Source organism: Acanthochromis polyacanthus, chromosome 8 (genome assembly GCF_021347895.1).
Source record: "Acanthochromis polyacanthus isolate Apoly-LR-REF ecotype Palm Island chromosome 8, KAUST_Apoly_ChrSc, whole genome shotgun sequence".
NCBI lineage: Eukaryota > Metazoa > Chordata > Actinopteri > Pomacentridae > Acanthochromis > Acanthochromis polyacanthus.
This window is the reverse complement of record NC_067120.1, coordinates 18,071,933-18,097,065: the sequence shown is the minus strand read 5'-3', so window position 1 is coordinate 18,097,065 and position 25,133 is coordinate 18,071,933. Positions and strand designations below refer to the sequence as shown.

Below are 25,133 nucleotides of genomic sequence, written 5' to 3'. Positions count from 1 at the left end.
GTCATATCAGAGATGTGAGAGGGGATGAGAAGGGAAGAGAAAAGACAGAGAAGAAAGGAGGAGGTCTGCCGAAACTCCGCCTCCGATCTCGGATCCTCTCGCATTCCTCCTCCACAGCCCCTCACGCCGAGGATAGAGAGAGAAAAGGGAAGAAGGAGAAACAGAAGAAGAAGGGCGCACCGAGAAGAAGAAGGAGAAGAATTAGAGGGGGAGCAGCGAAACGACCATGGCAATATCCAGAGCGACTGAGCTTGAGATAGTGTCCGATCCCAGCGCACTTCCAGCACGGCTGACCACGGCTCGGAGCCTGCAGGGGCACAATAGACAGAGTCCCGATGAATGAGGAGCTGTACCTGGGCCGGAGACAAAATGAGGGTCATCTTCATCCAAAACGCCGGTTTCGTCGCAGCTTTCTCGCCTTTCTCGTGATGTTGGCAGCGTTCAGCACGATAGATAATGTGAATTAACCACAGCTAGAGCATGACAGTCCATTGAGGAGTGAGGAGATCAGAGCGATTTATTTTCTTTTTTTTTAATGGGATGGAGCCTGATCTTATATTATAGCCAATAGCGTCTTTGAATCGAAAGTGTGTTCAGCTTCTTGGCATGCAGCCTGCTGTCGAAATCTGATCACAGGAGGTGTTTTTTTTATTACAATATTGGCACTAGAATTAATTTTAATCCAGTGATAGGATAGAGGAGAGCCTTTATTATGGTGCGATCCTTTTAAACCGTTGTGCTCCGTTAGTAATGCGTTAGCAGATTGATTATAGAGCGATAATAACATGATTAGGTAAGAGAAGACGTCTCTTCACTTTGATCAGAGCCAATTGATCAACCGAGACAATCTGGAAATGCTATTTTCCACACGTGATGACATGACTAGCGTTATTCCTTGTAATTTATTTATTTATTATCACTATTATTAGGCCTATAAGTATTATATTATCAATTTTATTAAGTAGGTAGTTTGAAATATTTAACAGTGGGAAGCTTGTTCCCTAGTGAGATGGAAACCGCTTATTTATCGCTCCACCGGGGGGTCACCCGTCCCGACGCCCAGAAAGGCCAAAGCTCGGCGGGCAAACCGGCGCTGGGTGACCTCTGCCCTGCACCCCCAGCCCCGGCTCCACCTCCACCTGCCGGCTGCTCACCTGAGGAGACCCCGGCAGGCGGCGATGGACGGAGGAACTCGGGCGTGAAGAAACACCATCACAAGCACAACCTGAAACACCGCTACGAGTTGCTGGAGACGCTGGGAAGAGGCACCTATGGCAAAGTCAAGAAGGCCATAGAGAGACACTCGGGCAGAGAGGTGAGCCACTTAGAGAGCTGTAAACATCTGGCATGAGGCCTTTAGTGAGCACTTTAATACATGCATACTTTTGAAACACCCTTTGTGACGTTGGCTTTACTGTAATTAGGTTATTTTGTCAATTACTGGATAGAAGTGGATCTCCAGATTAGGGTTCAGTTACTTCCTACCGCCTTTGGGAAAGACTGAAGTGTCTCTGCATATAAATAGATATAGATATAGAGATACCACACCAGGTTCACAACACAAAGTGACAAAGAAAACCCTGAGATCGTTCCCATTCCTATTTACAAAGTACAGTGTACGTCTGGGCTGAGGGGGCTGGACCCTGATAGTAACAGTAGTCTACTACACAGGTACAGCTCTGCTTCTGTAGCGCCCTTTACTAGCAACTACAAACAGTACTGGTCCTAAATTAAGTGGTTTGTTGCCCTCAGAGGCGTGCATGTCCTTCCCCCGCTGGGAATTCCCCCCATGCTCCAAAAAGGCCCATGGGGCCAGAGAGCTGCATCGCACACGCCTTGTCCTGTGCAGGGCCTCACGACCGGATGCTGAAGTGCAAATCCAGCTACTGAAACACTGATGTGAATCCAGTACACATACTCAAAAGCAGCCAAAAATTCCCCCAGAGATACAACCAAGACTTATTCACATTTTTAAAGTATTTTAGACATGCGAGACTGCAGAAGTTTTAAACTCTTTAAATGCTTAAATCCTTTGTCCTTCTCACCAGTGAGGCATATGATCAGGTCTCAGATTCATTTTGCAGCACATGACAAGCTATACTTAGACAACCCAAATCTACAGAGGAGCTGCAGCAAGTTCTCCAAGATGCTTGGAACAACTTATCTGCCCAATTTAAATGGAATGGAAGGTCATACTGAATTGATTTTGTTTTCATTTACTTCACTTCAATGCATGCAGTGAACTGATGAGTACAAAGAATTATCACATCATTTTATACGGTGCTATTAGCATCTAAGACGTTTGCACACTTGTGTAAAGTCAGTCTTTTACTCACACAACTTTGTGCTGTGTGCGTGTGTGTTTGAATGGGTCAGTCTGTCACTTTCTGTTTCTGTATTTAAAGTGATTAGCTTTATTCGTCATAGAAAACCCGCCATCTGCTGTTATGTCCCAGCAGACCTGCAAACCTCTCCAAATTTCCATGTGTGGCAAAATATGACCCCTGTGCCCACTCTGGTAGGGTGTGACGAACTTTCCATGTGCTGGAAATGCCAGGGAGAAACTTAGCACGGGTCAACAATGTCTCCAAATGTTTCATAGTTCCTGGCAAAAGAATATTCAATACAGTAACCATAAACCCTCAAGTAGAGTATATTCTCTTGTCCTACTTCTCAAGTATTTTACTATGGTAAAATGTCAAGGTTTTATTTGATCTCATATGGTTGACTTTGGTTAACAAAAAAATGTCAAAACTCTGTAGCCTAATGCCTTCTATTCCTCTAGTATCTGCAGCACTGTGATGAGCATAGCATTCCACTTGCAATAGAAAAGTAAAGGACCTCCAGTTCCCTCTATCACTGTGTTTCATGTCAGACCCTGTATGTCTTGAGGAAGTCCTTGTAGAAGCAACGTCTCTGCACGTGGAATGTTGGCAGTGCATGACTGCCAGCCACCTCACGGGTCACATGCATCCAGCACTGCGTTGTTAGAGTTTACTTGACCTCTGACCCAGAGGAAGTCCCTTGTGTCTGTATGGCAGATACAGCTGTATGGCAAGACTGTTATGCAACCAAGTCGTCTCCCTGCACCTTTTCCTGCCTCGTTCCACGAAAACAATGAGAAATGCAGCGCTAGGTGATAAACTGAGGAAGGTGTGTGTGTGTGTGTGTGTGTGTGTGTGCAGATGTGTGGGAGTGAACTGTAGGCACTTGAGGAAGATTGATTGGATGTGGGCACATTCAGTGTGTCAGCAAAAGCTGAACTGAGCGACTGTCTGTTTTAATCTGGAAAGCATATGTCTCGCACTGCTTGGCAGCTTAATGGAAGCCCAACATTATATGAAGTGCAATTGATCACAGAGATCATATTGTAGATATGTGACATATGCACCAGCTCATGACTGTGCATGACTCGAGAAGATGTGTTCCATGTTTGTATACTCGTGAGAGAGACAGAAAGACGCGGTGTGAGTTTGAATGTATTATATGCCGTCTAGATGACTGTAGTGAAAAGGTCGCGATGACAGCCAGGCCTAAAATGGACTCTGACACATGAAAGGGCATCCACAGCAGGAAATGAGATTGGAGGGGAAGGTTAATATCCTGTATGGAGGATCCATCACAGACAGGAGGGGGTGTGCAGTTACCCCAGAGATACAGGGAAGCCCACTACCATAACAAGGGAGGGACAATCTCAGTTAAAGTGGATACAGAGTCATATTAATATGAGCTTAAAGCACCAGATTACATCATTCCCCAACAATGGATTCAATGGAGAGGTACGCAGGAGGGAAAGCACTAACATTCCTCTGCTATATGTGGTGCTGCTGATGAGGTATTATGATTCCTGGCTGTGTTTGAGAATATACTTCTTTGGAAAATTGACAGCCCTCCTTCTCCCACTCACTCTCTCCCTCTCTGTCCCCCACCAACTCTGACTCAGACACACAGTCGACACAGCAGATGATCATGATCTTTAAACAATGCAGGGACGGACAAGCTTGTGATGAATACTTCATCTATTTTAATGGCCTGAGAAAGTGCAGGAAGATGTCAGGCTTCACTGAAGCGAAACATGGACTTTCACTTCAAACAAGCTCTTTTGAGAACAAGGGTTGGGTCAGAATCGGGGGGCGGGCAGATGAGGCCACCCCATACCTGGCAGGGGCCGGCGTGGGCAGCAGTGCAGCGCCTGTTTACTGTGAGTGACAGTAATAGGGATCCACTTAAGGACAAGCGTAGCTGTGTCAGCCAGCCCGGCCAGCTGGCAAGTGGCTGATCTGCAGTCCTGTTTAATGATCCACATCGGGGTCAGGGCAAGAGAACATGAGGAGATACACAGGAGATACCTGGCTTTGTCTCAAGCCCAATGTGGGAGAGCTGGCTCATTCACTGAGTTAGCATACAGTGTAGAATTAAGATAATGACTGTTGAAGATTGATTACCGTCCTTTTAGGAGAAAAAAAATACTTTGGTTTTCGGCAGCAGTCATGCTGAGACATTTTACTTGCCTTTGCATTTAACTTTTTTAGGCCTTGCTCAATTGTTTCCTAAATTAAGGAATTCCTGAATGAATTCCTGCATAAAATCCAAAAAGGTGACTCACATTGTGTTTGACTGCTCACTACCAAAGCCAAAAATGTTACACACGTTTTGGGGGTCAGTGATAAAATCTTGATGATTCTGATGAGGTAAGGGAAACTATCAGTGTTAAAACACAAACAACTTTTACCAATTATGAACACAGCATGTGAACCCCCTGGACTTGTTTATTATGGTTTCATTTCTTTAAATTCTATGTAATCAAGGCATGCTCTGGATAGGAGCTATTCCGGTTTGGGGTTATTTTTATTGATGTACACGGTAATTAGCTTGGCACTCGCTACTGCCTGTGGTTTCTGCTGCATGGAATAAAGCTGGGCTCCTCCGAATACTACAGCTTGACTAGGGGAGGACAAAAGTTTAAACTAACAGAATTCAGAGTGAACAGACTCTATACGGGCCTGATCAAAGGAAACCCAGGACTCAATCCAGAATGTTTAGGCTACAATTAGAGCGATGTGCTAGTCTGTGTACTCTCCATTGGTTTATTTGGAGAAGGTCGCTAACCTCTCATTTTTGGAGTGCATAGGTTAGCACTTTGAGTTCATCCAGTTTCAGTGGTCACATTGCTTTGAGAATGAAAAATCATCAAATTAATTGGCATTGTTGACTGTTGAATCTCCCATACCAGGCCTATTTGGCAAAGTGAGTAGACTAAATCACTTCCTCGACCCCTTCTCAGTCTCCTAGTTTCTCCATAAAGTTCCCAGCAGGCCAGCATTTAGGCTGTTTCAATTGTAGGCCATTACCGGTTCTTAATAAGAATGACTAAAAATAAGACGCTGGGTGGTGATTAGTGTCTTCTCAAGGACTTTTTGACAAGGGAGGAAACATGGCTATGCAGGTTAATACTGACAGTTTGATGTATGGAGGAGGACTCTAACCTCCAGGCCTCCCTTCCTTCCTTCCTTCCTTCCTTCCTTCCTTCCTCCAGAGATTGTGAACATTTAACACCTTCCTCAACTCTATTTCATGATTCTGAAGATCCTTATGTGCTCCAGGGATGATAGTGTTGGCTGATCATTCAGTTCATCCACCACTTTGGTACAGACTGACATATATCAAAAGCATTCAAATAGATTACCATAAAATACTGCACAGACACTGATAGTGTCCAGAGGGAGAAGCCAACTGACTTTCTTGTATCCTGTGACTTTTTTCCACTCGCACCACCATGAGGTTCACATTTGTGGTTTTGAGAGAAATGCCTCCATAATTGTTAGATTGATTGCCACAAAAATTAGCATTGACATCCATGGTCCCCACTGGAAGAACTGCAGTAACTTTCAAGATTCCTAAACTTTTCTCTCGCCCTCAGCCAGAATTTTAATTTGTCCAACACTTTTTTTTTCTGAATTCCAGAAAAGATAATGACATTTCCAACAACCTAATCTGTAATAAGCTGTGTGTAATGCTAATACACAATGTTAACCTGCTAATACTAACACACTAAGGTAGCATAGTGAACATGATGTCTAACATTATGACGATATCTGTAAGCATGTTAGCATGCTGGCACTAGCATTTAGCACATGGGAATACTGTGCGCTGGTGTGGCTGTAGAATCTAATAGATATACGGAGCTGAGAATAAGTGTACGGGGATGATTTTGGACACAGCTGATTAGTTCTATGTTTTTCCCAACAGCTGTTTCTAGGTAGATGGTTGCTATGGAAACCACCATGTTTCACTGTGTGATTCTGCCTTCTGGTGTTTCTATTAGAGGGCCTGGCTGCACTTCTCATAGTCTAAGCTTTAATGCTGACTAATGCTTGGTGAAATGTTTGTCCAAGCCACGTTAGAGCACAGAACAATGACGGCACCAGGTGTTCGGTTCTTTTTCACCGTCACTTTACTTCATGCAGAGTAAATTACACCGTGGAGAACTGGGATTACATCTCTGTTAGACCCTGGCTGGTATGTCCGCAAGGCTTGTTGAGGTCAAAGGTTATCACACAGACCTCATAGGGCCCCAGAAACATGAGGTTGATGAGTTTTTTTTGAGAAAGTGTTTGAGCAATGTTTTTGCCACGACAGACCTCACAGTGTGAAGAATGTGCAAGCGTCATGTACATTTTCAAAGTTCATTGATAAGATAATGCATGTGACATAAATGTGTTATCTTTTAGTCCTGTTTTAAAGACACATGTTTCTGTAATCAGTTTATTTGAATAAAGGGACTTGTGTTTTAAACTGTTACACATGTTGCTCTCAAGATGTGTTTTGCTTTGAACCCTAAATTCTTTTTCTGCGAAATTTAAATTTTATGTTGCTATAAGTCCTTTGATCAAAGTGTATTCTGTCTCCTGTTCCCAGGTTGCTATCAAGTCAATTCGGAAGGAGAAGATCAAGGATGAGCAGGACATGGTACACATCCGCCGAGAGATTGAGATCATGTCATCCCTCCGCCACCCACACATCATCTCTATATATGAAGGTGAGGGTCACGTCTGGAAACACACGTACACATGACAAATCATAGAGACACGTTTGACTTGAGCACACATAAACAAAAACACAAAAGTTCAAAACTCTCCCTCCCTCAGCTCATTTAGCACTCGTGGCCAAGCTGCAGGACTGTCGTGTTATGACATGCAGATGTCATAATAAGTCCTGGACTACAGCTCTGGGATGTTATTCATCTTCTCTGTCTGGCTGCCTGGGCCAGTAAAAGTCTGGATGGCTTTGACGGTGTGCGTCTAGATGTGTGTGTGCATGTGTCTGTGTGTGTATGCTGCAAGTTTGTGTTTATAAGAGGGGTGATATTCTAAGGGATTGCCTCTCCCACATCTAAGAGGTCTCATCCCTTGTCTACTCTGGTCTTGATCTCAGGGCCAGACATCTGCTGATGCTTAGAGACAACTGCAGCTGGAAACCAGACTGTACTTGTGCATGAGTGTGTTTGCACAGTCCAAGGATATATACATGTATATATGCTTGAATTATGTATGTATGTATGTATGTATGTATGTATGTATGTATGTATGTATGTATGTATGTATGTATGTATGTATGTATGTATGTATGTATGTATGTATGTATGTATGTATATTTGTCATTGTATCATTGTATGAGAGTGTGTATAGCAAGGGAGATACTGGATTGACCCCAGTCACCCAGGCTTGCACCTTGTCTGACTCTGGACCATTGCTATGCAGTGGGAGGAAAGGCCCTAATCCTTCCTTGGAGCAATGTCAACATATATCTACCTCAGGAAACAACCCTCTAAATATCAAAGCCCTCAAATCAAGCTCAGACAGCACGTATATTTATTCTTTGGGACCTCCTTTTTTTCATATGGGTCCTTTTGCATGACCTTAACCTCACTGTAAGTCAACAGAGATTAGAATTAATGGTGAGTGTAAAAGTTGAACAATTCCCATTGAATTTTTTCAACATATTGCCGGCAATTAATCATCTCTCATAATTGTAGTCTGAGCCTATTTGGACGCATTTAAAGTCACGAGGCACTAATGTGAGAGCTGGTCTCATATGATATGTGACTCGTGACTATTTTTATGCCTATGTCAACAAAGCAGCAGATTCAATGCGCTTTTCAGGATAGCAGCTCTGGCACAATGGCAGCAGGTTGTATGCCACTGCTCAAACCGGCTTACCCACTGCTCTTTGTTCAGTTTCAAAGTCCCCAGGTTGTTATCAGCAACGTGGATATGCAACAAACATCACTATTTGTCATGGGAACGTGCCAGCAGTCAGCTGGAGGGCTGAAGTGCAGCTGAGTTTTATGTGTTTTCTAAGAGAATGATTGAAAGTACACCCAACTTTATAAACTCTGACGAGCCTGTATGCTGATCCTTTGTGGGTTGCCTTCCTTTATAAGCAGCCTACTCCACCAGCAAACTCTACCAGACTCATTGCTCTTGCTCTTTGGTGTTTCTCCTCAAACCCAGCGTTTACTGTTGTGGCCTGGCCTCCGCCCAGCCTTGCTTTAGAGATGTATAGGAGGCCCAGAGATTTGTGTATCCGGCAACACCCTCTTCAACAGCCCCTGCTAACTGCCTTGTGTGAAGCAAAGCTGAACCAGATGTGTGCGTGAAGATTGATTTTTACCACTCCCTTACATTCTGCATCCATCAGCATGCTGTGTGGGGCATTTAAAAGTGGATTTTGGTCTTTGCTCCTCAGACCTAATCGTGTATCGAAGTGTCCTCCTTTCAGGGAAACTAGTCAACTCCAAAGAATGCTGTAAATAAACAAATTGATGCATCCAAACAACATGTTACTAACCATGTTTGTGAATGTATAGACAGATGCTGTAGAGCATCTAGGAATGAGACAAATTATAGGAATTATTGGAAATTAGCTTATTTGATTTTTTTACAATACAATAAAGAGATCAAGGCTACAATTTCTCATGTCTGTACAGAAAATATAACATTACAAGCAGCAACCAGTTATGTAGTCTATCGCCTGACATATAACCCCTTGTAAAACAGGTTTGCTTCACGCTCCTAGACTCTATGCTAAGCTAAGCTAACTGGCTGCTGTCTGTAGCTTCATATGCACTGCACAGCTATGAGAGTGGTATCAGTCCTCTAATGTAGCTTTTTGCAAAAACTTAAGTAAGCGTCCTTCTGATGATCTAGATGTTCAGTAAATACAGCCAGTTCAAGTAATGACCTCGATGTACTCAGCATCAAGAAACCTGAATCCAGAAGTGTGCATTTGTGTGTTTTCTGCATTAGTAGTATTCCTCCTGCTTTCTGTGTTACACTTTGTAATAGTACTCTGCTTCTTGTCCCCTGTGCAAGTTTGCAACAGCAGTCTATCATCAGTGCAAATATTAGGACAATAGGTGCTAATTAGTCAGATGTGAGGGCCTGACCTGTGAACAAAGCCCAGTGAGTGACAGCAAGGCTGTAGTGATGGCTGGCATAGCCAACAGGCCATAACAAACCCAAGTTATGTAAGCCAGGTAATTACTTCAGCGCCATGGGTCAAAGGTAAATGGGGGTGCAAGCTGAGAATTGGCTCTCCGTGCTCAACTTCAGCAAGGATCGCTGCGAATGACACCCCAGGTCACCACTCAGTCCGCCAATCGGGGGGATGAATCTGCTCTGCCCTCCAGAGTGCTTGGCTTACATCCCGTCTGTTACTTCCCAAGCAGCCAGACAGTCACAATAAGGAGGGTTACCATCACTCAGCAACTGTGTGTTTTTGTAGAGGATTATATCTTTAAAAGGACCCTGGCAGGGAGGGAAGGAGGGAGGAAAGGGAGGCCCCTGAGGAAAGTACTGTGACAGACGATGAAGGTGCTCACTCAAGGGTGCAGAAAGCAGAGACCCTCACCCCCAGTGACCCTGCTGTGTGGGAAAATCAACACACACAATATGCAGCAACATGGCTGACTGTGTTGTTGTCATCTCCTCAGTGCCTCCATGGTCTTTTTTTCCCCTCTCCTCCTCCATCCAACTAACCACTGTCATTCCCTTCATGCCAAGGAGTATGAGGTATGTTGCCAAGCTGAAATTATACAGCAGAAGGCTAAAAACTGACACAGAATGATATGTTTGGTGAACTACATTTGGATAGCAGTGTCTTACAGTAATACAACTGCAATAGCATTTCTTTCAACAGTCAGCAGATGTGTAACAAATCTGCATTTCATGTTTCTGTAGATTTTTAAAAGTCAGATAAAAGCTTAACTATCCAACATTGACTTCTGTCCTTTCTCTGGGTTTGCTTTGGTCGTATAAAGTCAATGGCTGCTCTTTAACAGAAGACACAGTACATTGTCACTGCTGACACATATGAGTTTCCATTATGATTCACATATATAAATACAACAGAGGCAAGTTAATTACACCATTAAAGAGGATGCTCTTATCTATGTTGAGTCGTGAATCACTATTAAGTAAAGCATTGTATGACATGGTCAGTCACTAGTCCCACACACAGAGTGGTGGTGAGATATATGGGAGTGTGTTGAGAAAAGTGGAGACACGATGTGAAATTTAACCATGATGTGTCAAGGGCAACATTTCGTCCTGCAGCAGACCTTCTGTCCATGAGGCTAAATCTTTCTCTTCACGATCTGGTTCTTGGTTTTTGGCCTGTTGTCACTACTTTCACTCCACTTGCTCTGGTCTCTGAGGAGTGGGCTTGATTGAGTTAACAGCCCCTCCCTGCCATGTTGTGAAGGAGCCAGACACATGAGGTGGGGTTCGGGTGATGTAACCCTGGGAGAAGTGTAGAATTGTAATGTGCTCTTCTGGAATTTGGATTCCTGCTCCCAAAACTAAAAGGGGGGCAATCTGGTTTACTCTGCTTTTCACATAACAGTTGCTATTTATTTTATTAATGTAATAGAATGAACCAGGAAGGACTTTAGAATTCGTCCTCCCATCCCTGTTGCCGTTAATATAGATGCATATTTCTGAAATGAGATATTAATGGGCTCCAATTATTTCCTTATCACTTCTCAGTGTTTGAGAACAAGGACAAGATCGTGATTGTGATGGAGTATGCCAGCAAGGGCGAGCTGTATGACTACATCAGCGAGCGTCGGCGCCTGAGTGAGCGAGAGACGCGACACTTCTTCAGACAGATAGTCTCTGCTGTGCACCACTGCCACAAGGTGAGAAACCCCATTCCATACTTTACACAAAGAGCAACACACACATTCATTTTCTGGTCACTTAAAATCTCTCAAAGCGTCTCTCACATACATCCAGACTTTGTTTTCCAGGCGTATTATAACATTAACCATCCGTCTCCACAGTCAGCCACATAGTCAGTTAATCTGCTGGCCCTACACAGTATGCTTTTCTTGGCGCGCAGGTCTTAGGGAGTCATCTGTTTCTGAGTGAAGATGGAACACAGGCCAGTTTAATGCAGGCTTATTCTCCGATTACAGTGCTGTGCAACAAACAAGCCCCACATTAATTCTGTGCTCGTCGGTTTCCACACGCGCTGATGTATGTCCCGAGATACCCCCACAGCTTTTCCCCAGAGATTAGTCCAGCCACACCCATGTCAAGCCCTGTTCCACACCTCACCGACTCCCATCAAAAACCCCAAGGTCCCTGGGCTCATTCGGACGGGCTCCCCTCTTGTTGTACTCTTCTTTGCCGGCTGGAGATAGAAATGATGTCATGGCCCTCAGATAGGAGAGTCCCAGACAGCCATGAATGATGAATCATCACCACCAAGCGCAGCCTCCCGCCGGGTGGAGTGGTGTGAGTCACTGACACAAGAAGCAAGCAACCACTTCTCCCTTGTATCCACCAATCACGGTCATGTGAACATGAGCACCATGCCAGACAATAACCAATGGGAGATGCTATGCACAGCAGCGCAAGCAGGCCGGGGGGTGACGGGTGAAGTCACTCCTCCACATCTGAGCTGGTTTCTGTCTGTCTGTATACCACATGTTAATTCCTGCATTTTTTTTTTAAACCAGTGCATTAACGGCATAGTTGTTTTTATCCCAAGATACTGTGAGAACATCATTCATACAGGGTGGTAATTACAGGCTCATGTTTATGTGACGCGTGTGAGTCGATTTAAAAGGGAAAATCACAGCAGATGTCAGCATAAAGACTCTAGAGGGGACAAGACCAATTAAAACGTACTAGACCAACAGGCTGCCTTGATTTCCCCCGAGAGCCACAAGCTAGCTTTGTCAGAGTAAATCATCTCTTAATACAATGGACTGTTTATTACTTGGATCCATCTCTCATGAATAATGAATTGACAGATGGATCAATCGTTGTTGTTTTTTCTTATTCATTTTCAGAATGGAGTGGTGCACAGGGATCTGAAACTGGAAAATGTGCTACTGGATGAAAACTGTAATATTAAGGTAAGTTGTCCCTTGATCTGTGATGCGTTACCCCTCAGACTATAATACCTCATCTCAAATGATCCTTTTATGAGGGATTAACCATCACATGGCTTGTGTAAAGTTCACACAAACCCTTCTTTCCACAGATTGCTGACTTTGGGCTGTCCAACCTCTACCATAAGGACAAGCTGCTGCAAACCTTCTGTGGCAGCCCGCTTTATGCTTCACCAGAGATCGTCAATGGGAGACCGTACCGTGGCCCAGAGGTGAGGCTCAATGAACCTAAAACCCCAGCTGTGTGCTTGGCAACTTATTGTCTTCCTTAGAAAGTGAATTTGGTCTCTCACCTTATATTGTTTTCATCATTAAATCTCACCAGTGATTATTATTATCATGTTGTCCACAATCATGTCGTACACAAAGTGGTCGATCTCCTTTACTTCCAGCCTCTTAAATGGGATTAGTCCTCAGTCAGTAAGAGGTTTCTCTTGCAGCTCCACACTGGGTCAGTGTAGATGCTGTCTGCATCCCTCCAATGCCCTCCTTTTCCTATAAGGTTTGAATCCTTTGAAGTGCGGAACCGGAGGATAGTGTTTGCTCACTTTCCCTTCAGCTTGATGGGATTGGAATGAGTCTCGCAGCCTCAAAGAGCACTCGTGGTTGAAGTCAGCATCTAACCAAATAGTTTTGGTGAAAGAAATAGTGAAAATGTCTCCCCAAAGCCACTTATCTGGAAAGTCCAGAGTCATTCAGTAGGGTGTTGTCTCTACAACTGCATCAGTTGCATAAAAGAAAGCAACTGAGGGGGAAAAAAGTTTCATTTTTAGATTTTCAAGCCCAACCGTTCAATTTAGCATGATTCACTATAATTTACTTGAGAGTGCTAAAAACTACAGCAGTCTGATTTCGATCGAAATTACAGAACCACTGTTGGGGTGAGGCCACAAATTACAGCAAACACAGGCAACAAAAATAGAACACAACAATAGTGCGTGCCCTGTCTCGCCCTCAGGAATGGGCCAAAGGCAACAGAGGAGTGAGACATTCTTGACGGGGGTCCAGAGCCTTAAAGGAAGTACACCAGCTCCCTAACTGGCCCTATCTGATTTCCTCTTCCTAGACTATGTCTCAAAGCTTAAGCTGCAACCATCAGTAGCACATTCCTCAGAGCATCTCATCTTCTCCGAACTACAGTCAAGGCATAGTTATTCTGTCCCATTCTCCCTCTTCCTCTCTGTCTTTCTCTCTCTCACACACAAACACACAGGTCATCAGCGTCTCTCCAGCAAGTTGTCAAGAGTTTAGACTATCACGACTCTGCTATCTCTGCTGGTCTCATTACCCTCTTCCGCTCCCACCTCCTCCCCACGTGGCTCTGCACCTCCTCCTGCCCCAGACACAAACTCTTATGTAACTGCTTAGAAAGCCACATTGCATTAAGTTAGTCGTCAGAAAGTCCTTGCCTCTGCCTGACAGAGCAGGAGAGAGTGGGGGCAACTTTTGTGTGTGTGAGCAAGCCATTTGCACCAGAGTTGCTGGCATTTGTCATTATTTCTTCGAAGATATAATTGGAGCAGTGTCACAAGCTCTTTAACAGCGATGTTCTTGTGTAGCGTTAGTGTGAAAAAATGATCGGGCTGCTTATTTATGTCAAAGTAAACTGCATAGCATCACTTAAAGCTTTGCTCTGAGGTTGAACACAGCTGAGCTCATTCCACAACATTCATTTTAATACCATGGATCACTAATCAAAACAGGACTTGGATGACTGCATTTATATTGCTTAATACACCTCCGTTTTTTTGTGTGTGTTATGTTCTTGCTGCATACAGCATGCGTACTGTGCATGCCTTATTTGTAAGGCAGAACATGTTCTTCATATTACGAAATGAACAAGTTTATGACCAGTTCTTTGTTTTCTCCAGGTGGACAGCTGGGCTCTTGGGGTGCTGCTGTACACACTGGTCTATGGAACTATGCCATTTGATGGGGGAGACCATAAGAACCTCATTCGCCAGATTAGCAATGGCGAGTACAAAGAGCCTACTCAGTCCTCAGGTACTTTAGGATTCTTCTCTTTAGTTTGGCAATTCTAGTTCAGCTGGAACACATACAAAAACGAGAAGAAATCTTTTCGTGTCTGTTAGAGAAAATATAAAAGTCTTTCAGATGTTGGCCCATAAACTGAACTGAATGGAAAATAGATCAGAGTGTTTTAAATGTACACATGTAGTTGGACCTACATATTTCTTTACTCGCTGCCATTTTTGTCAGGATTAGTATAAACACACTCAATATCACCAAAGCTACAAAACTGTCTTACTACTCACTTATTTTTTTACATATTGACACATACCCTTTCAATATATTTAAGTTTGAACTGATTTAATACCTTAGTAATATGGTACAATCGGGAACAGAAAAATAACACGGAAAATCGAAAAATTATTTTGTTTTCATGCCCTTTATCGTTCAGTACTGAATGTTACAAAGACATTCGGGGTGCTTTAGTCATTGCCATCTGTTGAAATGTTATTTAACTGTTGATTCATTGTGGTTTACGCAGAACAATGGAAAAATAATCAATTAAAATATTTAGTGACTTATTCTTTAATTAAGGGTACAAAGTGACTGCGCTGGTTTTTCAAAGTCTCTAAATTGAATGATTGCAACTTGTGTTAAAAAACATAAACAATTACATCATTGTATCAGTTATTGCCAGTCCCTTTTAATCGAGACAGCTTCAAATATTGCTGCATGTGTTGATCTAACCCTTCTCCATTTAAGGCTGCAATAGCCTGTACTGTTGGCACTGTTATGCCAGTTTGCGTGCAGCATGACTCATCTTACAGATGGTTCTGTTTTCTGCTAGATGCCCGTGGACTGATCCGCTGGATGCTGATGGTGAACCCTGAGCGCCGGGCTACAGTAGAGGACATAGCTAACCACTGGTGGGTAAACTGGGGCTGGAAGAACAGTGTGTGTGACTGCGAGACCCAACGCGAGCATGGAGGCTCGCCCATGCTGGCCCGTTTCATCGACTGGCAGAACCGCACTGAGCCACGTGGTTCTGGGGCCAAAGCTGCAGCCATGCCCCAGCTGGGGCGCCAGAGGCCCAAAAAGTCCAAGAAGGAAAACGTCGAGGCAGGACAGACCCACTGTGGAGCCGAGGACAAGCCAGGTCTGAAGAGACCCAAGGGCATTCTGAAAACCAGGGTTACTGAGGAGCAGCAGTCTGCCAGTCTGGAAGAGGTGGAGCTGGGTCAGACAGCGCTGCCTCAACAAGCTGATGGGGGAGAGGAGGCCTCAAGCCCAGATCGAGAGGAAGAGGAGCCGACTCTGGGAGGAGGCTCGCCAGCCAAGATGGTGCCCTCTCTGCCCAAGAAAGGCATCTTGAAGAACAACCAACAGCGGGAATCAGGGTACTACTCTTCCCCAGAGCGCAGTGAGTCCTCTGAGCTTTTAGGGGGCGCCAGTATGTCTCTGCTAGCCAGCTCCCCACCCAAGAGAGTGATGGGGAGAAAGGGCATCTTGAAGCGAAATGGCAAGTACTCCACCTACAGCGGGCCTCCCTCAGCGGCAGCAGTGGCCGGCGTCCTCGGTGAGCCTCCTCCCTCAACCGACTCTGGTCTGTCCCGCAGTCAGAGTCGGCCCTCCAGTATAGTGGGGGAGGATAGCTCCGTCCTGTCCCTGTCGCCCAGCTCCCTCAGTGGCGCCGAGTGGCACCCTTCCACCCCCCACCTCCGCCCAAACATCCGGGCTTGTGTCTCGGCCGAAAACCTGCTGCAGCTCGCCAACTTCAAGGGCTTCCAGGCAGCCCCACCGCTCCAGGGACCAAAGTTCAGCCGTGGCCCCAAAATGAAAGGCTCCCCAGGGGACAATGGCAGCTTCTCCTTGTTGGGGGACCTGGAGGACATGACTCAGGTGTACCAGCAAGCCCTGGACATCAGCAGCAACCTCACCTAACAGACGGGTGGCTGAGAGAGAAGAAGCAGGGGGATTTAAGCATGACTGTGTGTGTGAATGTGTGTGTCCAGATGTCTGTGTGTAGCATTAACGACCGGTGCGTTACTGGGATACACCTTTGGGTGGTGATGGCTTTTCAAAAACGGGCTGAAATCTCGATGGAAACGATATGTCTACGCTCACACACATGCACACACAGATGTACACACTTAGGTGCACTTCTCTGGTGGAAAGAGAAAATTCAGTTAAGGTTGTGTGAACGGGAGGGAGTCGGAGCTGGCACGAGAGAATGCCACCCAGTCTGCTTTCTTGGCCCGCCCATAGACTTTGCTGTGTTCAACATGTTTACATATTCAGCAAGAAGGCAAGTTAGAATCACAAACGCAGCAAACCAGAAACTGGTTGGCTCTCTTTATACACCACCCATTTTGAATATGAGTTTACAAAAGCACCTTAAAACTCACACAGAGCACATGCTTTTGTGATCTTTACTTCCTTTAAAAAAAAAACAACAAACAAACCAGGGTCTTGTTCCAAAAATAACTAACATTGCTGATTATTTATTAATATTTTGTAGCTTTAGTTTTAAGTGCAAAACTGGTGGGTGCTGGCTATTACTGGAAGAGTCCTTGTCTCCAATTCTTTGTGTGGAACTGACATATATAATTATGTTACTCGGTGATGAGAAACATATATATACTCAACATATATAACTGTGTCTGCGCATGTAAAACACGCAGGCAAGTATACCTTCATAAAAGCGTATGTCCTATATATGTGTATGATACTATGAAGTATGTAGGAAGTGCCTTTTTTGATTCATAATAAAAAATTATGTATGTCATTTCCTTAAAGTGGAGGGAAAAGCCAGGCCAACCTGTCACCAGTTGTGCTTATTTTTAATGTTGTTTGTGAATGTGGAGAGACCCAGGGCCTTCAGAGCACAGCTGACTAACTTTACTTGTGTTGGGGTTCATAGGTCAAACTGAGGCAGTTCAGATCAAACAGTCTCGTCTCCTCCCCCCTGTTCCTTCCATAAGTACAATCACACACAGATATACTGGCACCTACAGGCCAAACAAAACCCCTCCTCTGTGTTCTTTGTCAGCGTTTAAGCCCATAGTTTGGTTTGTCAGCAGTTTAGGTGACTTGGCTGGACACAGTTTTGCTGGCAGCACACGAGGTCTGGAGGGGCTCACCTAGTGGGACATCTAGAGAGGGGAGATGGCGCAGACACCATCTCACAGTCGTGGAATGTGCTTGGCACTCTTAACCTTGGTTGTTTCACATTTTCAAGGCTACCTGATGAAACCGGCTGTTTAGTGAGAGATGCATTTTTTTTTCTTTTACCAAAGGCATGTTAGGTGTTTTCCACAGTTGAACGAGTTAATATTTTACCCGTGGCTCTTCAAAAGAGCTAAGTCAGGTGGTTTGTTTTAGCTCGCTGATGACACAGCAAATTCCTTAGACGGTGGCTGGAGACGTGTTGGTGCTCGAGATCTCTATCAGCCACAGACCGACTCAGCACAGGTGGGATCTGCGGTTGTTTGCTGAGCCCTCCAGCTGTGTATACTAGTTCATTATGTCAACCAAGCACAATTAGCCAGCTATTGTTTTCATTTGAGCGTAAGAGGGAGGTAGTGCGTAGAGATTTATAGCTAGAGGGGGAAGAAAAGTGTGAGAAAGACAGTGATGCATGAAGCGGTGCCAAGATCACGGAGGACTTTCCTGTGAAACACAGGAAAGGTCAAGGTGTTCGATTTGTTTTTTGAAGGATTTGTAATGTAGACTAGTGAAAGTAAAGAAAGTGAGTAGAAAGAGTAGCCGGAAAGTTTTTGTGTTATACCAAAGATGGGATGAAGCTTTGACGTGATTCATGGGAACGAATACATCAGGGACTCATGAGAGTCCTTTGAATTCTTCTTTAACTCGGGAATCCCCATTAGTGAATGAAACCATATCCATGTTGGCTTTACCTCACATTTGTTTTATTTTTCTTCTGTTATTTTCTTCTATTTGACATGCTGGAGGGTGTTGATACAGCTTGTCTTGAGGGTCAGTGTGTGACTTGTGTCTTCTGTATGGCCTTAGAAAGTGTGTTACACTTTTCAAAAGCAGCAAAAAAACTTGGAGAACGATGACTGACATCATCCAGAATATCAAATGATGTGGTTGGAAAAGCATGCAGTAGATGACCCCAAGGAACAAGATCACATGTTGAATGTTTTCAGTGGTCTGCTCGTGTGAAGGAAAGGTCCTGGGTACTGATTCAAATGAAAGACCCACTGCGTATTATATTGCATTTTATTGCCTTTTGTATTGCATTTTATTGTCAACTGGATTTACAGTGAGAAAATTATACTATGTTAGTATTTTGTTTTATTATGCTTCTGTTTTTGATTTTCCAAAATATAAGAAACTTTATATTGCTTTATGTTATGGCAGAAAAATACTTCCTTCCTTGAAGTATTAGAATTTCTCTCCAAAAACAGACAAATCTGACTGAAATTGGTCTAATCTCATTTTCTGCTGTTTTCGTACATCTATGGGTCAGACAGCTTCCAAAATGCAAAATGCAAAAAAACAAAACAACTCCAGATAATTAAAGTCTTATTTGGCAAAATGCAAGAGTTCTTCCTTGTGTCTCAATATCTGACAATAGTATTTCCACCTCTACCAATGCAGGAGAGGTCCAAAATGCTGGTACAACACCAGGAGAAAAAAAAAACTAAAGCGATGAAATAATCTGGTGATGAAACTTTAACTCTGCCAAACTGGAAATAACTGGTGCATATCTGTTAGTTAGCAGAAAGTCTAATCATAGGAAAACTTGACTGGATAATGTTATGACAATAATAATAAATTAGTATTATTATGTTATTTAAGTATTATTTTCGTTACAGCTCATTACTATTGCTGGCTATTGCCACAATTTTGGTTTTAATGTTTTTGTCTGCGGGTGATCCTGGACTGCCAAGGTTTATTAAGTTGCGTGCCTTTGGTATCTTTCATGAACTTTTTTTTTTTTGATAATGAAAAATTATTATCAAGGTGTTTTTTATACTTGTATTTATTGATCAAGCCATTTAAAAATTGTTGTCAAAGTACTCCGTGCTCATGCTTCGGCCTGCTTCGGACTGTGTGCTATGTTCAATACGTACCACACACAAAAACATTGTGGCTTGTTTAAAATAGAGTGGTATCATCTCATTGTGAAGGCAGTGGTCAAGTGTGTGTTCTTAGGAGTAACAATCAATCAAAGTTCCTAAAATCCTGTAAAATGTCTTAATTCGTCATTTGGGTCAACACAATGCCCCTGTAGTACTGTAACAACTCAAATAAATGGATCTTGAAAGTTATATGCGTTTGTTTTTCTGCTTTTTTTTATTCTTAGGCTTTAGTCATTTAACGTTAAATTGCAATTTCAACATTCCTCTGAGGCAGGCGAGGAAAAATTGAAATACAAATAGGCATAAATATGTCCAATATTATATGGGATAAGTATTGATTTATATGATATTCACATCGCAAATGCTCCATCCCATGAAAACAGGCCAGTATTGCTCTTTCACACACAGCTGGCATCCCTTTGATGTGTTTGTAGAGTTAAGACCTTAAAGTCTGACTTCCAGTGCTCTCCTTAAAATTGGAATGTCTTCACATTATAAACTTCAAGTCGAACTGGATAAACAAGCTCTCCCAGAGGTCAGACTTGGAAAGAACTATAAATACTTCACCGTTTTCTTCTTACAGTAGGACACAAGTTAAGCTATAATTGGAGAGGTGTCCTAATTTCTGTTCCTTATTAGGACTGTGTGACCCAAAAACCCTCACTGATGCATCAAGGAGGTAAGAAGTCGTGTCCTGTTTTAATGTTTAATCAGTTAGAATAAATTTATTGGGGCAATTGGTGTCAAGATGCTAAAAGAGTAAAGGGGACACAGTTTGATAGAATTTGTTCAACTCTCTTGGCCTGTTTAAAGCAGACAGTCAACCTCTCCAAAGCAGGACTACCAACGAGAACGGGCCAGTTTTTGGGTACTGAAATTAGCCAAAGTTTCCACACAGCCTCAACAGCTGTAGTTAAAGTTAAATTAACTTGATGGATGTTAAAGTGACACTCCACCCAAAGTCAAACATTTAAAAGTCATTCCCTGCAGGCTTGAAAGGTGGCTGGTGAATAGCACAGTGGTTCTGGTCAGCTTGAATTTACAGTGAATTCCAATAGCAACCCACTTTTACAGAGGAAACACAAATCAAAGCGCCCATGGGAAGATTTCAAAGCACTTCTGCAGAACAATCCGCTTTGCCACTGTGCCTTCATGCGCTTATCATCCAAACATATCATATTTATGTCAAAATGTGGTTCTTGGCACAACTTTTAATCCATTCCTCACATACAAGCCTGTCTAGCTCATTAGTGGTCACATACATTGGTTTGCGCACATTATAGCCCCCATGCACCTCCTGCTCTTCCATTGGTCACGAGATTCAGTGTAGATGTTGTTGTTTTGTTTATCAGTGACATTAACAGAACCAGACTCAGACTCATCCGACCATATGGTTATTGGCCAGACGGATCATATTCTGTTTTGAATGTCGGACCTAAATTTCTGCCTATTAACTGGAAATGCCGTCTTCATTTCAGACATTCAATCATTATAAATTTCTACATGAAGGGTATAGTTTAAATTAAAGTTTCATGTTTCTTGGGTTCTGTTTTGCCATTACGTAGCCATTTTGGCCTTGTGAAACAGTGAAGAGCAGTCCTGCATTAACAAAAACTAAACACTGTAGGACTGAGCAGCTCTGTTGAAGCACAAAGCAGGCGCTAACTATGTGTAAGCTAATGCACATACTTTAGTGTGAGCTCGAGTCACATATCTTTAGCTACGCTTTGGCAAATGGAAGCATCCTCTTGTGCTGCCAGCTGTACGGTGATGGCTGTCAGTTTCAGCCATAGATTCAGTTAATTTGAGTTAGCACAGAAACAACAGCAGAAACAAAACAACATACTTGTGGGATGAGTGTTATTATACATTATCCATCATGATCACAACCAAAAGAAATGACTTGTTCATCTGCAGAATGCCAAATTGACATTTGTTCACTTTCTTTCCTGTTTTCGTCTCTTTCTCCTTTACAGATTGTTATTAGATAAGACCTTGACATTTGAAAACCAATCAACAGAACAAATAACAACCGCATGACATTGGAATTGTGGAAATCCTGATACTTTGTCCACCAGCTGGTTACTATTGGAAGCCATTGTTTCAAATTGAATTCAACTGACCACAAAGGCAAAGCTGCAAATCAGGAAATGGGAGGTGTTGGATCCAAACTTGGGATCCACTGTTCTGGTTATGTATGTATGTGGTGAGCGCTGGTTGCGTTCAGGTATCACATTGTTCCAACCACAAGTCTAAAGATAAATGTTCTCATACTGAGAAGAAAAGCACCTGTGTTCGCCCTCATGAACATAGACCCAGCTATTCTGGGAGTGAGCTCAGAGTAGCTGATTGACAGTCAGCCAACTGAGGAAACTGTGGCACTGACCAGCTCCAATTAAGCTCAGGCTGCCAGTCATATGATCGACAACGTCACACCCTAATGAGACAAAACATCCCAAAACCAACACATGGGTACTGATTCACCTGAGTAAAGCTGGAAAATAGAGCAAATGTAAAACAAATCCTCAGGGCAGTTGTGTGACAAAAGTGTTGATATTCCATCTTCGGTAAATAGTATTGTTTTTCTGGTCCCAGAACACCTGCTGGTAATTTCAGTTCTCTGGAGAAATGCAATTTTTTAGTCATTAGAAAACTGACAGAGTCAAACACACAGCAGCAGACAATATGGAGCAGAGGACACAGTTCATGTCTGGCTCGGGGAAGAAACAAGACTGTCTGTTTTTAGGACTTAGAGAGTCGGTTGATTGTCGAGGGAGAACGCTGCTGCTGCTGCTGCTGCTGCTGCTGCTGCTGCTGCTGCTGCTGCTGCTGCTGCAGGGTTAATTTGATCCACATTTTGCAAAGAGGAGTGGGTGGATGGGTGGAAGCTCTGCAAGTCTTTCAGGGTTTTGGTACTGATTAGCAGGACAGCACCCCCAGCTCGTGCTGGCCAGATACAAGCTGCAGGCCTTGAAGGAGGACAACACCAAATACTTCTACATACAGTGCAGAAAAGGAGCGAGGTTTCCTCAAACACACATCGAAACTGTTATCCCTAAGTCTGAAATTGGCTTTTGTAAGTTAGTCTGAGCTACAAAAGTGGCAGTTAAGCCTTCTATTTATAAATCCCACCTACATCAATATTCATTTTTGTCACGCTGACGGTAAACTACAGAAAATTACATCAATCATCGTCTAAAGTCCTTATTTCTTTTGGGATGTTTTCTCAAAAGCAGCACGATAATTATCTTTGGAACCAGCACAGGCCACTTTTTGTTTCAATGCAAATTCCAGCTGTCTAAGTCAAAGGCGATGTAATGCTGCAAGGACAAACAATAATACAGCAATTATGCAAGAATTTGACTGCTTACGGTAATTAATTGTCAGTCATATGCAAAGGCCAAAACACACTGTGGTATGAAGAGAAAAAATGAAAACTTCTTTTGAAACCTCAACGGCTGCACCCCTGATACTGATATGATCTGAGTTTCAAAGCGATTTTTTTATGTCCCTGGAACAATTTCTGGTTCACTTTTTGACCCTTAAATAAAGTCCAGCTGCTAGGCCCTCTGAACTGTTCCCTCCTTTACCCTCCTCCCTCCATCTCAAGAAGGTGAGCCTGTTTGCCCCTGGAGGTGGAGGGTGAGGGTTTATTTACGGGGGACGGCATACCCAACTGCACACTCCAAACCACCCCAGACCCCTCCCAAATACCCCATCCGGTCCTTTAGCATGACCCCAGCTCTATGCCCTGCAGATATGGAAGTCTGCATAATGTTGGAGGATATAAGCTATTCTCTGATTTTAGCTTGAAGCACCGACTTGAAAAGAGGCCTCTCCCTTCACAGCCCCCTCGAGCTGCAACGGATAAAAGCCGTCACACGCAGAGGGATTTGGGACATGAAAGCAGAAGAATTTACATGCACTCCAAATCAGTTTACAACTGCTTTTGTCTCCAGAAAAAAATGGCTTCATATGAAGAAAGTAGGGGGATATTCTGCAAATTGAGCAAAAAGCAGTGAGGATTTGGCAAGGTCAGTGCTGCCTTGGCGCATCTGACTGCTGTTGTAGGCAGGATGTTCCACAGTGAAGGTTTAGGGTGGCTGTTGTAAACTGAGCTGCCCGTTCATTGCAGGAAAAATAAACAGAGGGCCGGGCCTGAAGAAAGTCCTGAGTACAGTGGAGCATGTGTTCCCTCTGTTAGCTGACACATTGTTTTAGAAATAACAGTCTGAGAGGCCGCTTTCCATGCTTTATCACGGTCACATACGCACAAATGCCTGAGCACACTCGCATGTGCACATTTTTATAAGTCCACCTTCATTCTTTCCCACTCTTTCGGAAAGTGCTCACACAGGTTCCGAACTCACATCCCTGCAGGACTCCTTTCCTCTGCGCCGCTGTGATAACATTGTGACTGGATATGGAATGGAATAAACCACCCTCCTTTCCTGTTCAGCTTCCACTCCTCTATCACTCATCCTACATCCAGCAGCCCCCTCCACACACCCAGCTCTCCATCCCTCTCTCCTGTCCAGATGACTATTTTTAGCGGCAGCGCTGCTATTCTGGAATTTGTTGCTGACTGGCTGCTGCTGGGTGTCTGGGCGGCGATCTCTTCAGGAATGTCTGGCCCACTCTCAAACCACTCCAGAGTCCCAGCGCAGGGCGGATGGCTCAGAGCTCTGATTACAACTTTAAGCCCGCTGGAGCTGGAGCTCATTCTTCCTCCAGCAGAAACACAAAGCTGGAGGAAGAAGAGAAATTGTCTCGGACCTTCACCGCTGAAGTTCTTTTATGCATGACTGACCTTTGTTTGTCTTCTATGCGTGAGCATTTCGGTTTTGGAAAAGGAAATCGGTTCAATGTGGGGATTCATCTCTTATTTGGGGACTGAACACTTGTGAGAAGATAAAGTTTTAGGGTTGACATTAGTGAGACTCATTGGATGTAGATTGTGAGTATTCCAAGGTAGCATTTAACACAACTTTCCAACCATCATAAAAGTTTCAGTTGCAATACAATCCTTAGACCCATCCAAGATGATTGTGATTGGTTTAAAGACTAAGAGATACCCTTTTTACTCATATAATGGAATGATAATGAAGCGCAGTCAGACCATTCTACACAGCGCTGAGCTACAGAATTGTCTGACTGTGCGAGGCTGGTGTTCCAGGCAGCTTCTTCATATTAAAAAGCATACATATTCAATCTCTGGCATCAAGTTGCATATAAAGATTGATACCACTCACATGTGTTTGTGAAAGCTTAGATTAGCAGAACACCTGTAAACAAGGAAAAATAGCACCTTTAAAGCTAATACATTGTGTCTCATTACTTTACTTTTTACAAAATACGTATAAAATGACATTTCACTGTGATATGTGATGTCATTTTTAGACTTGGGTCACTGAATTTTGTTGACATTTTGGCTCAGCATGGCTACCTATTTCCCCATTGCGCGATGTTATGCTAAGCTAACCTAACTGGGTGCTGGCTCCTCACATGATGGAAGTAATATCAGTCTTCACAATAGAACCTCGCTGCCACAAAGCAGATCTCCCAAAACAATGAGTTGTTCCTTGAAG

General features: G+C 43.5%; 1 protein-coding gene across 1 annotated transcript; it reads left to right on the top strand.

Annotated features, from left to right (window-relative positions):
* nuak1b (NUAK family, SNF1-like kinase, 1b) lies at positions 1 to 19,734 on the top strand. Its single transcript, XM_022213329.2, has 7 exons — positions 1 to 1,315; positions 6,919 to 7,039; positions 11,049 to 11,200; positions 12,362 to 12,427; positions 12,556 to 12,675; positions 14,335 to 14,467; positions 15,282 to 19,734. Exons 1-7 carry the CDS (start codon positions 1,010 to 1,012, stop codon positions 16,373 to 16,375), a joined length of 1,992 nt encoding a protein of 663 aa, XP_022069021.2. The 5' UTR covers positions 1 to 1,009; the 3' UTR covers positions 16,376 to 19,734.
* The last annotated feature ends 5,399 nt before the right edge of the window (positions 19,735 to 25,133 follow it).